General features: G+C 45.5%; 3 protein-coding genes and 1 long non-coding RNA gene across 12 annotated transcripts in view; 1 reads left to right on the plus strand and 3 right to left on the minus strand.

Annotated features, from left to right (window-relative positions):
* masp1 (MBL associated serine protease 1) overlaps nucleotides 1-3,839 on the plus strand; it is an 11,832-nt gene extending 7,993 nt beyond the window's left edge. Inside the window, exons 5-13 of one of the 2 annotated variants that reach the window (XM_062385809.1) lie at nucleotides 1-123; nucleotides 232-379; nucleotides 465-583; nucleotides 835-913; nucleotides 1,147-1,293; nucleotides 1,474-1,548; nucleotides 1,695-1,942; nucleotides 2,080-2,268; nucleotides 2,602-3,839. The exon at nucleotides 1-123 is cut by the window's left edge and continues 74 nt beyond it. In XM_062385809.1, coding sequence (XP_062241793.1) covers nucleotides 1-123; nucleotides 232-379; nucleotides 465-583; nucleotides 835-913; nucleotides 1,147-1,293; nucleotides 1,474-1,548; nucleotides 1,695-1,942; nucleotides 2,080-2,268; nucleotides 2,602-3,036 — 1,563 coding nt within the window. In that variant the 3' untranslated portion in view covers nucleotides 3,037-3,839. The remainder of the gene's footprint in view (nucleotides 124-231; nucleotides 380-464; nucleotides 584-834; nucleotides 914-1,146; nucleotides 1,294-1,473; nucleotides 1,549-1,694; nucleotides 1,943-2,079; nucleotides 2,269-2,601) is intronic. The other variant, XM_062385810.1, reaches the window with a different exon arrangement.
* LOC133951729 (uncharacterized) lies at nucleotides 431-1,700 on the minus strand. The gene is made up of 2 exons (XR_009920495.1): nucleotides 1,482-1,700; nucleotides 431-959 (listed from the first exon to the last, which is right to left on the minus strand). It is a non-coding gene; the product is annotated as an uncharacterized LOC133951729 (long non-coding RNA).
* LOC133951708 (coagulation factor IX) lies at nucleotides 3,813-10,883 on the minus strand. 4 transcript variants are annotated; one of them, XM_062385827.1, is made up of 11 exons: nucleotides 10,778-10,883; nucleotides 10,248-10,326; nucleotides 8,679-8,857; nucleotides 7,704-7,728; nucleotides 7,430-7,543; nucleotides 7,066-7,200; nucleotides 5,816-6,066; nucleotides 5,630-5,744; nucleotides 4,861-5,057; nucleotides 4,650-4,775; nucleotides 3,813-4,323 (listed from the first exon to the last, which is right to left on the minus strand). In XM_062385827.1, exons 2-11 carry the CDS (start codon nucleotides 10,306-10,308, stop codon nucleotides 4,240-4,242), a joined length of 1,287 nt encoding a protein of 428 aa, XP_062241811.1. In that variant the 5' UTR covers nucleotides 10,309-10,326; nucleotides 10,778-10,883; the 3' UTR covers nucleotides 3,813-4,239. The 4 variants fall into 4 exon arrangements, with proteins under 4 accessions (XP_062241811.1, XP_062241808.1, XP_062241809.1 ...); XM_062385824.1 differs by having other exon boundaries at nucleotides 3,813-4,351; XM_062385825.1 differs by having other exon boundaries at nucleotides 4,631-4,775.
* A 1,037-nt stretch (nucleotides 10,884-11,920) lies between these two features.
* The window catches only part of LOC133951697 (diacylglycerol kinase delta-like), a 29,241-nt gene continuing 25,731 nt past the window's right edge, over nucleotides 11,921-15,430 (minus strand). For all 5 annotated transcript variants that reach the window (XM_062385803.1, XM_062385802.1, XM_062385804.1 and 2 more), the window contains 6 exons: nucleotides 15,011-15,103; nucleotides 14,723-14,842; nucleotides 14,499-14,616; nucleotides 14,185-14,315; nucleotides 12,960-13,059; nucleotides 11,921-12,884 (listed from right to left, as the gene is read on the minus strand). In XM_062385803.1, coding sequence (XP_062241787.1) covers nucleotides 12,970-13,059; nucleotides 14,185-14,315; nucleotides 14,499-14,616; nucleotides 14,723-14,842; nucleotides 15,011-15,103 — 552 coding nt within the window. In that variant the 3' untranslated portion in view covers nucleotides 11,921-12,884; nucleotides 12,960-12,969. The remainder of the gene's footprint in view (nucleotides 12,885-12,959; nucleotides 13,060-14,184; nucleotides 14,316-14,498; nucleotides 14,617-14,722; nucleotides 14,843-15,010; nucleotides 15,104-15,430) is intronic.

Genomic DNA, 15,430 nt, shown 5'->3' on the forward strand with positions numbered 1-15,430 from the left:
AAGAGCTCAGAGTGTTTGTATCGTATTGAGGCGGAGCCTGGATTCAAGCTCCGCCTTCAGTTCGACCCCAGCTTTGACGTAGAGGATCATCCGGACGTCCGCTGCCCGTACGACTACGTCAAGGTGTGAGCAGCACATATACACCTGCACACACATGCACACACCTGAACACACACACGTGTAGTGGTCAGTTACCTGCTCTGTGTGTGTGTATGTGTGTGTGTTTGTCAGATCACAGCAGGAAGCACCCAGTTCGGTCCGTTCTGTGGATCTTTGTCTCCGGGGGTCATTGAGACCGACAGCAGCATCGTCAGCGTCACTTTCCACAGCGACAACTCAGGAGAGAACCTGGGCTGGAAGATGACTTACACTGCCACGGGTTGTGATCAGATTTCAACACTACTACAGCTGAATCATCAGGGAGATGACGTGTTTTAATGGATGATTTTATTTTGACATAACAGGAAGTCAGTGTCCAGTCCCCGAGAGCCCGTCCAACACTGTGATGAATCCTGTCCAATCAGAATACTTCTTCAAAGACCACGTCCTGTTCACCTGTTCACCCGGATACAAACTGATGAAGGTCTTTACCTCATCACTTGTATAACACTAATAGACACATTTATATACTCACATTTTTATATACACACAGTATATATTTATACATACACTATATATAATGTGTTTATATAGATACTATAGTATATTTATCTACATAATTTAAATGCTATATAGTGTGTATAAAATATTAAACACACTATACATAAACATGGTTTCCTCTGGTGTTATATTTAGGGGGGCCGTGTTTGATGCTCGTCTCTCGTGTGTTTTCAGGACGGTGAGATTCTGGATCATCTTCAGGTCGACTGTGGATCTGATGGAACCTGGAGCAGTCGTCCTCCTCAGTGTCAATGTAAGACAGCACAAGAGACGGGTCAATAATCATTGTGATGGAGTATCTGTTGGATGAAAGGAGGCGGAGCTCTATCATCTACAAACATTTTAAAAGCGTCAAAGCAAAACTTATAAACTAAAAAAGAGAAAATCTCTGTGAAATGTTTTCATTGAATTTAATACCAGTCAAATGTATGACCAAATAAATTCAATACAAATCTGTATTTTGAATATTTTGTGTGTCTGTCACAGTGGTGGATTGTGGGAAACCCAAAGCGGTCGAAAGGGCGGAAGTGGTGTTTGGTAACCATGACAACAGCACACTGTTGGGTTCGACTGTGCACTACGTGTGTGGGGGGGGCACATTTCACCTGAACACCATCAACAGTGAGGATCCATGTGATTACTGTTAAATATCATATTTATTAATATATATCTTATATTTAGCATCTTAGCCATCAATAAAAGAATGAGATTTAAAATATGTATAAATATATCAATATAAGATTAATATTTGATCGATAACAGGAATCAGATTCTAACCCAGGTTGAGTTGTGTTTGTGTTGTTTGTGTCGTAGCTTCTTACAGCTGTGGACACAACGGACAATGGACAAATCCAGAATCAGGAGCCAAACTGCCGAGCTGTCTCCCAGGTGACCTGAGGACACAATGTTTATTTCTCACCTGTAAAAGAGAATTTATGAAATATTTGCATATTTATCAGAATAAAAGTTCACATCCTGTAAATTCTTGTCTTTTATAAAACTACTGACATAACCTTCTGTCCATGTGCGTCCAGCCTGCGGCCGGCCGGCCCGTCCTCTGCCCTCTCAGGTGAAGCGGATTGTGGGGGGGCGTGGTGCGGAGCCCGGCCTCTTCCCCTGGCACGTCCTCCTCAGCGTAGAGGATCTGTCCCGGGTCCCTGAGGGCCGCTGGTTCGGCTCTGGGGCCCTTCTGTCCGACTCCTGGGTCCTGACAGCAGCTCATGTCCTAAGGTCTCAGAGGAGGGACACCAGTGTCGTCCCTGTGGCGCCCGAATATGTCAAGGTCAGAAACGGACATGCGTTTGTTTACATGACCCGTTTATTTGTGATATATCAATATTTACATAAATATTGTTTATATATTTATTTAAAAAAAGACATATTCAGTTGTTTGAATTTCTCTCTGGTGGTGTCTCTCAGGTCTTCCTTGGTGTCCATGACGCCCGGGACAGACGTCTGGCCTCGAATCGCTCGGTGGAGCAGATCGTCCTTCATCCCGACTTCCAACCCAACAACTACAACAACGACATCGCCCTGCTGAAGCTGACGAGCCGGGTGGAGCTTAACCACCTCATCCGTCCCATCTGTCTCCCGCCTCCTCATAACAAGGTGCGTTTGATACGTCCATCCTCGGAGCAAGGACGAACCAGAGAATATTGAAGACATGATTCTGCTCCTGAACTTTGATTCATTTTTACTATTACATTGATTTTTATTGTCCGTATTATTATCATAATTCGATTTGAATTGATGATCCAGACTCTGTCTCCTTGTGTTTGGACTTTCTTTTGTCCTTTTGTATTTGTCAGGACGTTTTTATAGAGATAGAAAAATGTTAAGTTTTAGTTTGAAAGGACAGATTTTAAACCACAAGCATATTTTAAGAATCCTTAAAGAATTGAATGTTTTTTAATGAATTGACCTTTGACCTCTCCCTGTCAGGATGACCCCTCCTCACCTCTTCCGAACTCTCTGGGGATCGTCGCTGGCTGGGGGATCTCCATCCCCAACGCCACCTCCTCCTCCTTAGGTGACCCCCCCTTGCTGACCTCTGACCTCCTGCAGTTCGTGAAGCTGCCGGTGGTTTCTCAGGACGAGTGTCGGGCTAGTTACGCTTCGCGCTCCGTCAGCTACAACATCACGGAAAACATGTTCTGTGCCGGGTACTTTGAAGGTGGGAGGGACACCTGCATGGGGGACAGCGGGGGGGCGTTTGTGATGGAGGACAAGGTCAGCCGGAGGTGGATGGCATTGGGGTTGGTGTCCTGGGGGGGGCCGGAGGAGTGTGGGAGTCAGAGGGTCTACGGAGTCTACACCCGAGTGACCAAATACGTGGAGTGGATCCAGCACCACCTGCAGGCTGCCCCCTGGTGGTAAGACAGATATCACAGCTGCAGCCATGACTTAATGAGGACACAGTGGGACTGACAACATGTCCTCTGATCATCTGTCCACCTGCTGCAGAAAACGTCTCCACATCTCTTTCATATTCTCGTCTTTGACCTCTATGAAAAAGCTGAAGCTAGCTAACGTGATAAAGAAGCTAATCTTTATCACGTCGCACAAGTTTCCTTATCTGAACAACCAGAACATTCACCTTCCTACAGATGTCACATGTTAACATGTAACTGACCACACGCACACACACACACACACTTATAACCAGTCTGACTTCCTTCTGAGAAAGCGAGCACTCCAGCGCCACCAGCAGAGTGGGAGGAGTCATCACACATTTGAAATGTTTCAGTAGCTCAGTAAGAAAATCGAATTTAACATCATTGCTAAAAAGTTTTTCTGTCAGGAGACAGTCAGAATAATCAAGTATTATATACATATATGTAGTAATACATATTTATTTCACTCCATATACAATTTCTATTGACATGTTAAATATTCCTTCACTTAGTTTGGATTTTAAATTGTTCCCCCTCTTTAGATCTTTTCGATCCACATCAAATCCTCAGATTTAGTTTTTCATTTTAGAGGATGAACGTTTCAGTGACAGGTCTTTCCTCTGGCGCCCCCTGTGGGACTCGGAGAGCAGAGAGCTTTTTATCGTGAAGTTGTTTGCTGCGGCTGCAACCACCTGCGCAGCCTGCAGGGGGCGACAAATGCTCTTTATGTGATTTAAATTGGAAATAAGAAGATGACACTTTTCAATTAAACTTTATTTAATTTCAGATGTTCGATGTTTTTATGAATCAACAAATGTATTCAAATATAATTTTTCATGTTTATATAGAAAGTCACAATGTTTTATATCATATTATATTTACACAGAAAAACTCTTAATAAATGAAATTAATGAGAAACTGAGTCGTTCAGTCATGTGTCACATGATCACATTGGTTCCTGAGTGATGTCACCCCCAGGAACCAAACAGCAGCCGATCGTAGAGGTTCAGTTCAGTACCTGTTATCACCAGCAGAGGGCAGATCTACACAGAGTCTCAGCTCGTGGTCACGTTGGCGTCCTGCCTGTTTATCACGTCTCTGATCCAGCTCAGAAAGTTTCCCACTCGGGTGTAAACGCCATATTTCCCCTCGGCGGCACATTTCTCCCCCCAGCTGATGACGCCGGTCAGAAACCAGGTTCCTCTGTAATTAACCACGAACGGTCCTCCACTGTCTCCACTGCAGGCGTCCACTCCTGCGTCCAGGAAACCTGCACAGAACATGTTGTCTGTGATCACCTGCACGAGACAAACAACAGACATGTGAAATAACGTCTGCTGCGGAGTTTATTATTGTTGTTTGAAAACAAACATCACTTTGTAATGCTCTCACTCAAAGAGTACTTTTACTTCTACTTGAGTCATTACAATTATAAAGTAACAGTACTTGTTCATTAAATATCATTTAGCTGGCACTTTTATCAATGAACCCAGAACAGCAGAACATGTAAGTTCATTCTCTTAAAGCCAAACTACAAAGTGCATCTGAACCTAAATCCACAAAACAAACAAACCCACTGAGGGAGCGGACGATCACCTGATCTGTGGACGCCCTGCAGTCCTGGTGTCCAACCACCGGGAGCGACACTTTCCTCAGGAACCTGGACGACCTGCCCATGAAGCCGGTGAGGCCCCAGCCCGATGCCGCCCCCCACTGCTCGTCCTGAAAACAGAGCTCGAGCTGCAGTGCCTTCTTCAACACACACACACACACACACACACACTGACTCCGATGTGAGTAATGTTACCCTCAGCAGGTAGTGAGACAGGTGGAGGTCGGGCAGACAGACGGGCAGAGCCGTGGGGGCCCGGACCACCGGCCGAGCGAGGAGCAGCAGAGCGATGTCGCTGTCGAACGTGAACGAGTGAAAGTGAGGATGGACATAGACCTTCAGGATCTGGATCTGCTGCTCACCTGGGTCAGGACGCTGCTTATCATAGTCTCCTGGAGACAGAGAGACAGACAGTGAGAGAGACAGAGAGAGAGAGAGACAGACAGATAGAGACAAAGAGAGAGAGAGAGACAGAGAGACAGAGAGAGAGAGAGAGACAGAGAGAGAGAGACAAAGAGAGAGAGAGAGACAGAGAGAGAGAGAGACAGACAGATAGAGACACAGAGAGACAGACAGATAGAGACACACAGAGAGAGACAGAGAGAGAGAGAAAGACAGACAGTGAGAGAGACAGAGAGAGAGAGAGACAGACAGATATAGACAAAAAGAGAGAGAGAGACAGAGAGAGAGAGAGAGACAGAGAGAGAGAAAGAAAGACAGAGAGAGAGAGACAGACAGATAGAGACAAAGAGAGACAGACAGATAGAGACAAAGACAGAGAGAGAGAGACAGAGAGAGAGAGAGACAGACAGATAGAGACAGAGAGAGAGAGAGACACAGAGAGACAGATAGAGACACAGTGCACTGTGTCATCACGAAGATTTCTTATTGTTTAAAAGTCAAAATGTTATCAAGTACACATGGTGTTAGAGGTGTTTACAGGAAGAGGAGGAGCCAAGCACACCTATGGTCACATGGTCTGCACCCTGCTCGAAGCAGTGAGCAGCGGAGACGACCCATCGGTCAGAAACCAGAGTCCCTCCACAGAACCCCACTCCGTCAGACCTGCGGATCAGAACCTGGACACACACACACACTGAAGGACAGTGATTTTATTAAAGTGTACCTGTGTTGTTAGGGGCGTCTCTACCTGCCAAGGACTTTTTCCTGGTTTCTCCAGAGACCCGCCCACAATACGCGTCCCCACCCCCCCTCCTCGCTCCTCCCTCCTCATGGTGGTGGTGTTTGCGGATGTCACGTTGGTCTCTTGACTCTCGGTTGAATTCACTCTGACCTCCCAGCTGTGTGAGACGTCGTCTTCTGTCTCTGCGGTGATGTTGTCCCACAGACTGCGTCCTCGATGCCACGCTGCCTCCTGCTGGCGACCACAGGGGAACGACACTGGACAGTGGAGAACAAAGACTCTGGTTGTCTATCAATCAGCATCTTCTCTTGAGGGTAAATATCTCTAGTGCAGCACTCGAGTACATTCTGCTATAAACGAGAATCTATCCACCCGACCGAAGATGAAGATCAAAGAGCTCCGTTATGCTGATGAGCCAATGATGGTTGGATAATGTGCAGTTTATCTTTTTGAAGAACGAAGTTTATTAATCTCTAAACCAAGGTTCCCCATTGGTTGGTTTATGAGGAGGTGACCACGCAGTCGCCTCATGCTGCCACCTGAGGGCGATGGATGAGTGACGATGGGCCTGAGGATCTTATCATGGAATCTGTGTCCATCCATCAATAAAACGTGTCCGTAGCTTATGCCTGATCAAACCATACCCCCCCCCCCCCCCCCCCCACACACGGGCCACTCCAACCAGGTCGTTAACCAAGACGTACTGCGGAAGGGTCGAGACCCTGGTAGGGCCAGGGAGCTTCAGGTGAGCTTCCTGAGCCCTTTGTGCAAAGCAGCTGTTTCATCAGCTGATCTCTTCTGTGTCTCAGGTGAAGACGTGGTGTCCTGGTCCCGCTGGTTAAACCTGGTCTGCGGTTCTGAGGACGATTGGATTTAATGTCCAGTTCTCGGGAATGAAGTCGGAGGCGTTCTTGAAGTTAGCAGTTAGCATGACAATTTCACAATCCCTCCAAACATCTGTGGCATCGTGTTGAACGAAGGAACTGCACATTTTACACTGACTTCCATTGTGACCTCATTACAGGCTCTTTAATGTGCGTCTTGATATAATAATAATCATAATAATCATAAGAGCGAGTTTATAAAGCACCTTTCAAGAAAAGAGAAAAAGAAGAAATCTGAGATCTTTGACTTTAACTCGTGAGAATAAAAGTTTTGGCTTTATATTTGTTTATTACTTTGTAAACTAGTTATAGCAGTAACCTCGGTTCTATGTACAGTTGCTATCGTAGTAACCATAATACTCTAAACTGTACCGGTCTCTGAGCAGCTCTGTCCATCAGACTCCAGTTTGAATCCGTCAGCGCAGCCGCACTGGACTCCAGCGCCCCCTGTCTGGTCCCTGCAGTACTGCACACAGCCTCCATTCCTATAGCGACACTCCAATGCCTCTACACACAGAACAAATACTCAATATCACATAGTCGCGTTATTGATACTCACATCACAGTGACATCACAGTGACATCACAGTTATTAGTTTAATATGACATCAGACACAGTGGCTCGAGGACGTGATCCTGAGGAGCTCCACAGGTTCTTGATAGAACATGTCCTGAGAACACAAGGCTGCTTCTGTTGGAAGACGTCCCTGAGGACAAAGGTCTCCGGTGATGTTTACCTGACTCGCAGGTCTTTCCATGGAACTGAGGAGGACAGAGACACAGGAAGTGTCCTCGGTCCAGAGAGCAGATCCCTCCATTCAGACACGGGTTCGTCCGACACGGGCTCAGATCTACGACGTCGTCATGTGAAGGTCAAAAGGTCAAATGTGCTTTCGTTGATTTAAGAGCAGATTCATAAGACTCATCATAAACGACTGGATCAGAAGCTGCCGCATCCGGTTCGATCCAGATCAGAGTTCATGAATTATTGATTATTGATTATTTACTCACTGATGTATTTGTACCAGAACTCCAGCTGTGGAAAAAAAACACAGAGTCAAAGCTCTGCTGTGACCTTTGACCTTATTTAAAAAAACAGAGAGAATTAGGGGAATGTTCCTCCCACGTTCCCTAATGTTTCCTGCATGTTCCCCTAATGTTCCCCTAACGTTCCCTTATGTTCCTCTCACGTTCCCTTATGTTCATCTCACGTTCCCTTATATTCCTCTCACGTTCCCTTATATTCCTCTCACATCCCTTATGTTCCTCTCACATCCCTTATGTTCTTCTCATGTTCCCTAATGTTCCCTGCATGTTCCCCTAATGTTCCCCTAACGTTCCCTTATGTTCCTCTCACGTTCCCTTATGTTCATCTCACGTTCCCTTATGTTCCTCTCACGTTCCCTTATATTCCTCTCACATCCCTTATGTTCCTCTCACGTTCCCTTATATTCCTCTCACATCCCTTATGTTCCTCTCACATCCCTTATGTTCTTCTCACGTTCCCTAATGTTCCCTGCATGTTCCCCTAATGTTCCCCTAACGTTCCCTTATGTTCTTCTCACATTCCCTTATGTTCTTCTCACGTTCCCCTAATGTTCCCCCCACGTTCCCTAATATTCCTCTCCGGTTCCCTAATGTTCCCTGCATGTTCCCCTAATGTTCCCCTAACGTTCCCTTATGTTCTTCTCACATTCCCTTATGTTCTTCTCACGTTCCCCTAATGTTCCCCCCACGTTCCCTAATATTCCTCTCCGGTTCCCTAATGTTCCCCTCATGTTCCCTTATATTCCTCTAAAGTTCCCCTGTGTTCCTCTCATGTTCTGCTATTCTGTAAAAAGTGCTGCCACCTGCTGGACATAAAACAAGTGTCTGTCAGAGGATTCAGAGATGTGTGACATCATCTTAAAGAGACAGTAGAGCTGTGACCCTGCGTGTGCTTCCAGCGACCACCTGCGGGGTCCTGGTCCTCAGGTTGGCTCATACCGTCGTCTCTTGGGTCTGAAAGATTTCTGCCGCCTCCTCCTGGGAACACATTTCTTCATAACACTCCCTCTCCAGGTTTCCAGGTAAAATCTCCTCCAGGAAGGAGTTGGCTCGACGCCTCCTGGTGGACGAGGAGGAGGAGTGCAGGATCTGACCTGCTGAAGGTTGATCCACAAACACTGAGGGTGAAAGAAAATGTCATGTGATCATATTGTCAAAGAGTCATCCTGTGTCTCTCACCTGTCTCTCTCCTGTCTCTTTCCTCTCTCACCTGTCTCTCTCCTGTCTCTCACCTGTCTCTCACCTGTCTCTCTCACCTGTCTCTCTTCTGTCTCTCTCCTGTCTCTCACCTGTCTCTCTATCCTGTCGCTCTCCTGTCTCTCTCCTGTCTCTCACCTGTCTCTCTATCCTGTCGCTCTCCTGTCTCTCACCTGTCTCTCACCTGTCTCTCTCCTGTCTCTCTCACCTGTCTCTCTCCTGTCTCTCTTCTGTCTCTCTCACCTGTCTCTCTCCTGTCTCTCTCTCCTGTCTCTCTCTCCTGTCTCTCTCCTGTCTCTCTCTCCTGTCTCTCTTCTGTCTCTCACCTGTCTCTCAACTGTCTCTCTCAACTGTCTCTCTCTCCTGTCTCTCTCTCCTGTCTCTCTGTCCTGTCTCTCTCCTGTCTCTCACCTGTCTCTCTCCTGTCTCTCACCTGTCTCTCACCTGTCTCTCTCACCTGTCTCTCTCTCCTGTCTCTCTCCTGTCTCTCTCCTGTCTCTCTCCTGTCTCTCTCTCCTGTCTCTCTCCTGTCTCTCACCTGTCTCTCACCTGTCTCTCTCCTGTCTCTCTCCTGTCTCTCACCTGTCTCTCTATCCTGTCGCTCTCCTGTCTCTCACCTGTCTCTCTTCTGTCTCTCTCACCTGTCTCTCTCACCTGTCTCTCACCTGTCTCTCTCACCTGTCTCTCACCTGTCTCTCTCCCCTGTCTCTCTCACCTGTCTCTCACCTGTCTCTCTCTCCTGTCTCTCTCCTGTCTCTCTCTCCTGTCTCTCACCTGCCTCTCTTCTGTCTCTCACCTGTCTCTCTCACCTGTCTCTCTCACCTGTCTCTCACCTGTCTCTCACCTGTCTCTCACCTGTCTCTCTCCCCTGTCTCTCTCACCTGTCTCTCACCTGTCTCTCACCTGTCTCTCTCCCCTGTCTCTCACCTGTCTCTCTCCCCTGTCTCTCTCACCTGTCTCTCACCTGTCTCTCTCACCTGTCTCTCACCTGTCTCTCTCCCCTGTCTCTCTCACCTGTCTCTCACCTGTCTCTCTCTCCTGTCTCTCTCCTGTCTCTCTCTCCTGTCTCTCACCTGCCTCTCTTCTGTCTCTCACCTGTCTCTCTCACCTGTCTCTCTCACCTGTCTCTCACCTGTCTCTCTCACCTGTCTCTCACCTGTCTCTCTCACCTGTCTCTCACCTGTCTCTCACCTGTCTCTCACCTGTCTCTCTCCCCTGTCTCTCTCACCTGTCTCTCACCTGTCTCTCACCTGTCTCTCTCCCCTGTCTCTCTCACCTGTCTCTCACCTGTCTCTCTCACCTGTCTCTCACCTGTACAGTGGATGATGTCAGAGCAGAGGAACAGGAAGTAGAGAGTCGGTGTCTGCAGCATCTTCACACGACCAAGTTTCTGAGACAAACATAAAGTATCATATACAGTATTTCATCTATTAAAAAAATATATAGTAGTAGTATAATAACTCAAAGCGGTAAAAAATAAGTAGTAGTTGTAGTATATTTACTAGTAGTAGTAGTAATAGTCAAAGTAGAAGTAGAATGTCATAGTAGTACTATAAGTAGTAGTAGTAGTAGAAGTATGATCTGTAGTAGTAATATGATAAGTGTAAGTAAATGTAGTATAAGTATAATAGTAGTATAAATAGTAGTATTAGTATAGTAGTAGTATAAATAGTAGTAGCAGTGTAAATATTGCAGTAGTATAAGCCGTAGTTGTATAATTTCAGTGTTTTGCGGACGTTTTCATTCCATTAAAAAATTGTTGAAAGTGAATTTTTTTACCTGAGAGAAAATAATACAGACGATTTTTTGACTTTCATTAATTTGGACAGAAGGAGACAAACCGTATATCTTCCAGTGTCTCCTCAGTCGTCTCCTGTTGTCTCTTTCTTCTCCTGTTGTCCTCTGTCGTCTCCTGTTATCCTCTGTTTGACGTAAAATGGACGACGGGGACAAAGCTGATTGACTGATCTTTAACCTGAATTCAAATATTGACACAATGACGTCACTTCAGCAGCTCAGAGGACAAAAAAGACGAGGCCGGAGAGAGGACACAAACTAGTGAGGTCAAAGGTCACTAAAGAATCAATCAGTTTTATATTATTGTGATCATCAGAGTTATACTCCGACAATTGCTGGAGTTTCTAAGGTCAATTATCTAATGTTATATGTAATAACATAATGAATAAAAAACTATATCATACTTAATAACTATACAATAAACCCTTGAAACTTGAAACTTGAAATATTGAACCCCCAAAGGTTTTGGACTCTTAATCAGTTGAGTAATACATGAAATTAATTATGACGTAGTATTCATGAGTAATGGGACATTTTATTAACAGCTCATGTCACAATTACCCAGCTGCTACATAATGTTGTTGTTTTACATCTGAAGTTGAGTTCAGACATAATGAGGCACATAAGCCCCTCCCACCATCACGGTAACGACTCCATGTTTTCATTCAGCTCCACTGCTTCATTTTTTACTGTTTTTATTTTCACTGTATTCTACTGTAACCTCAAAGCAGGCACGAGTTTCCCTCTGGATTAATTATCTTAACTCACCTCACTTGCTCTGAGCAACTTAAGAAAGTAGAGAAAAAACAATAAAAAAATAAACTGCTGTATCACAACAGAGATCAATAATCAATATCAATAAAAAATACTGAGCAAAGTTTAATGAAGTGTGTGTGAAAAAATTAAGTAATATATTAATAGATCAATAAAGTGCATCAGAATAAATTGATCTCATCAACTATGAAATTATTTTTTTACATGTTATTATCAATAATCAATATTTTTAGTTTAGTTCATTTTGCGGCAACTGAATTTAAATAATTTGAATTTAACAAGTAAAAAAAAGGTCAATGATTAATTTACGACTCGTTGACGTTTTCAAGTGATCAAACTGTGACCTTGAGTTTGTTGAAGATTTTCATGATCGATTCATCAACAAATAGAAACAGAGAAGAAAGAAAATCAAGTGAACAACAAAAACAGAATTTATTTCTTCCAGATGTTTCCTCTGTACATGACAGAATGTATTAACACTGACAGCCCTGCAGGGGGTGTATGTACAAACAGAGGTATAACAGCAAACAGTATCAATAGATAAATTATCTAATAAATACAGACCACCACGAAAACAGCAGAGGGGTGAACGACTGCCCTTGAGCAAGGCACTAATGTGTTTTCACTAAAACATGTCATTGGTCAGAAAACGTAAATATGGTCTGACTGCAGCTAACAAGCCAACGTTAGCATGCTAAGACTTACGAACCTGAAACTAAATTAAACTTCAGCTTGGAACTGTTGGTCTCACTGAAGATACAAGCTAACGTTAGCATACGGGACAAAAAACACGATCATATCTTGATCCATGATGATGTCACATGGTCTCGAATTCGACGTCATGTCCAGAATGACTCTGTCCTAAGAACCCTAAGAACATGGATCTTCTGTGAGGACGATAACAAACTAGATAAAATCCTGATGCAAGTTCATCTTCGCACATCGAGACACAAACTGACACGAGTGTAAAAAGTCGTCAGATATGAGATTCCTGTTGCACGTGTGTGACGACTATCTTGAATATTCTTTACAGTGTTTTAACTCATGATGTCACACTTTGATGTGTCTCCACCCACACTGTCCAAAACTCTGGTGCAGCCCTTTAGTCGACCAATCACCCTTCACATCCTGGATGCTGATTGGTCCATGAGTGAGATAACAAGGCACTTGCGAATCATCTGATTGGCTGTTCAATTGTCAAGTGTGAGGGAATGCTCAGTTTTTTTATTTTTTAGATAAAATCCCTCGTGGTCGCGGACCAATACAAAAAGTCTTCATTCAAGACATGAAGCTGGTTCTGGTCTCGAGGTCAAGCGGACCAGGTGGGATGAGATCAGGAGGTAGCAGCCGAGGTGTGAGTGGAGCAGACAGTGATCCCTGAAACAAAATGAGTCAGATTAATAATCAAGACCAGATCTGTGTGTGTGTGTGTGTGTGTGTGTTACCTCTCACCTGGTGTTGGTCAGGCCTCACTAGCGCTGCTGTTCCTGTTCAGTTCTCTGATGCCCTGAAGGATCCTCTTCATGTGACCCACTTTGGTCACACCGAGATCCTAACACACACACACACACACACACACACACACACACACACACACACACACACACACACACACACACACACACACACACACACACACACACACACACACACACACACACACACACACACACACACACACACACACACACACACACACACACACACACACACACACCTTGAGTTAGGACCAGGACATGTGACCCACATTGAAACAAGTCTCTGGGACGTCTTTCTTCCACCTGGACAGTATCATGAACATTAGGATCCAGTTGGTCCAAGATGCTGCAGCACGAGAGCTGACAGGAACCAGAAGAGATCATCTCACTGCTCTGAGCTTCTCTGCACTGGCTCCCTGTGGAACTCTCAACATCAAGATCCTGCTCCTCACATAGAAAGATCTGAACGATCCAACCCTTCATGTATCAGCGAGCTCATGACACTGTCCTGTCCTGATAGATCACTGCTCTCCCTAAACACAGGTTCTCTGCTGGTTCTAGAGTCTGGGTGTCCAAACTTTACGAACGGCGCCACGCCCCCCTGTCCTGTAGCGGACTGTTGACAGTTGTGGGGGGGCGTGTCTGCATTCTGAGGGACAGCTGCAATAGAGTGGGCCATAGTCCATCACATGACCTTTCATTCAGCTGACGGTTTAATCCAAAGGAATTTACAATAAGTGCATTCAAGGGTACAAACCCAGAACAACAAGAATCAAGAAAGTACAATATCTTCAAAAATAGAGCTAAACTACAATGTGCTATAATTAAGTGCCATTAAAGTGCTAATTAAATTGTTAGTTTAAAAATAAAAAAAAATATTATTATTATATATTATTTTTATTCTTTATATAAATTTTTTTATTTTAATTTTTTAGGCGGGCAAATTCAAAATGGATGGTGGGCTGCAGATGGCCTGCGGGCCGTAGTTTGGACACCCTTGTTCTAGAGTCTGTCAGAGCAGAACAGGAGGTAGAACCTTCAGCTGCCAGGCTCCTCTCCTGTGGAACCAGCTCACTCTGGGTTCTAGAGTCCTCCTGCACTGATCACCTCTGTCTCTCCCAGATCACATGTCTCTAACCATTCACCTTCTATCTAAAGAGCCTCTATCATGTATGATTTGGTGCTATAGAAATAGATACCTTCAGGTCCCTCCTCTCCAGGTGGATGAGCTCCGCCCCACGGACGTCGTGTCCAATAAAGATGTCTTTATACTCAGTGAGACACAGGAAGTCCAGCCACGCCCCCACCTCCTCTGTCCCCCACTGCTGAACTGAGACACACCAACAGGAAGTGGAAGTAAGACAAAAACCACGAGATAGAGAGAGAGAGGGGGGGGGGGGGAGGGAGGGAGGGAGGGACGGACGGACGGACGGACGGACAGAGGGACAGACAGAGAGACAGACACACCGACAGACAGACAGACAGACAGACAGACAGACAGACTAGAGCTAACCTGGCATTGAGAGAGTAGCACACGTCTCCTTGTTCTTGTTGTTTTTGTCTTTTTTAAATTTTGGGACGAGACGGAACTTGGCGCTCCGACTGCGTTTCGAAAAGTCCGTCAGAGGACCCTGAGAACAGAGACAGGAAGTGTCATGTGAGAGCTGCTTTCAACTCAGAACGTCTGGATGAGACGGATCCAGTTTCAGTCCTGATCACAAACAGAGTCCCGTTAACCTCGTGGTCTGCCGGGTCCATGACGGGACACAACCAGGGGACGTCCGCCAGGCGACGCAGCTGCTGGACCACTGAGTTCAGAGCTGTATTCAACTGCTCCTGCTGAGGAGGATCCAGCTGCTGCAGACACACAAACAGACTGGAGTCAGGACCTGGACCTGGACCTGGACCTGGTAATGCGCTCACAGGTTTGGGTTTAAGTTCACAGACATTATGCTAATATACAAGTTGTGAGTAAACTTTGGCTCAAGTCTTTGAAGGGGATATGAAGACATGAGGACATGTTACCATGGACATGTTCCCAGTCAGGAGCAGCTCCGTCTCACTGATTAAAGCTTTGACGTTATTCACCATATGAATCACCACACTGCAGCTCAGAGCCTGAGGACACACAGAGACAAAATGTCTTCATACAGCTCAGTAAGTCCAGCTGGAGGACAAGTACAGAAAGAGATAGGACAGAAGGAACCAGGACAGAAGGAACCAGGACAGTAGAAACCAGGACAGTAGGACAACAGGACAGTAGGAACCAGGACAGTAGGAACCAGGACAGTAGGACAACAGGACAGTAGGAACCAGGACAGTAGGAACCAGGACAGTAGAAACCAGGACAGTAGGACAACAGGACAGTAGGAACCAGGACAGTAGGACAACAGGACAGTAGGAACCAGGACAGTAGGAACCAGGACAGTAGAAACCAGGACGGTA

Source organism: Platichthys flesus, chromosome 4 (genome assembly GCF_949316205.1).
Source record: "Platichthys flesus chromosome 4, fPlaFle2.1, whole genome shotgun sequence".
Lineage (NCBI taxonomy): Eukaryota > Metazoa > Chordata > Actinopteri > Pleuronectiformes > Pleuronectidae > Platichthys > Platichthys flesus.

Excerpts from the sequence above, each read along its gene's own strand:
- LOC133951708 (XM_062385824.1), bottom strand. The coding sequence starts at position 10,308 with ATGCTGCAGACACCGACTCTCTACTTCCTGTTCCTCTGCTCTGACATC. Across the intron at positions 5,745-5,815 it reads CAGGAAAAAGTCCTTGGCAG|GTTCTGATCCGCAGGTCTGA; the intron begins GTAGAGACGCCC and ends GTGTGTGTCCAG. Across the intron at positions 5,058-5,629 it reads TGCAGACCATGTGACCATAG|GAGACTATGATAAGCAGCGT; the intron begins GTGTGCTTGGCT and ends CTCTGTCTCCAG.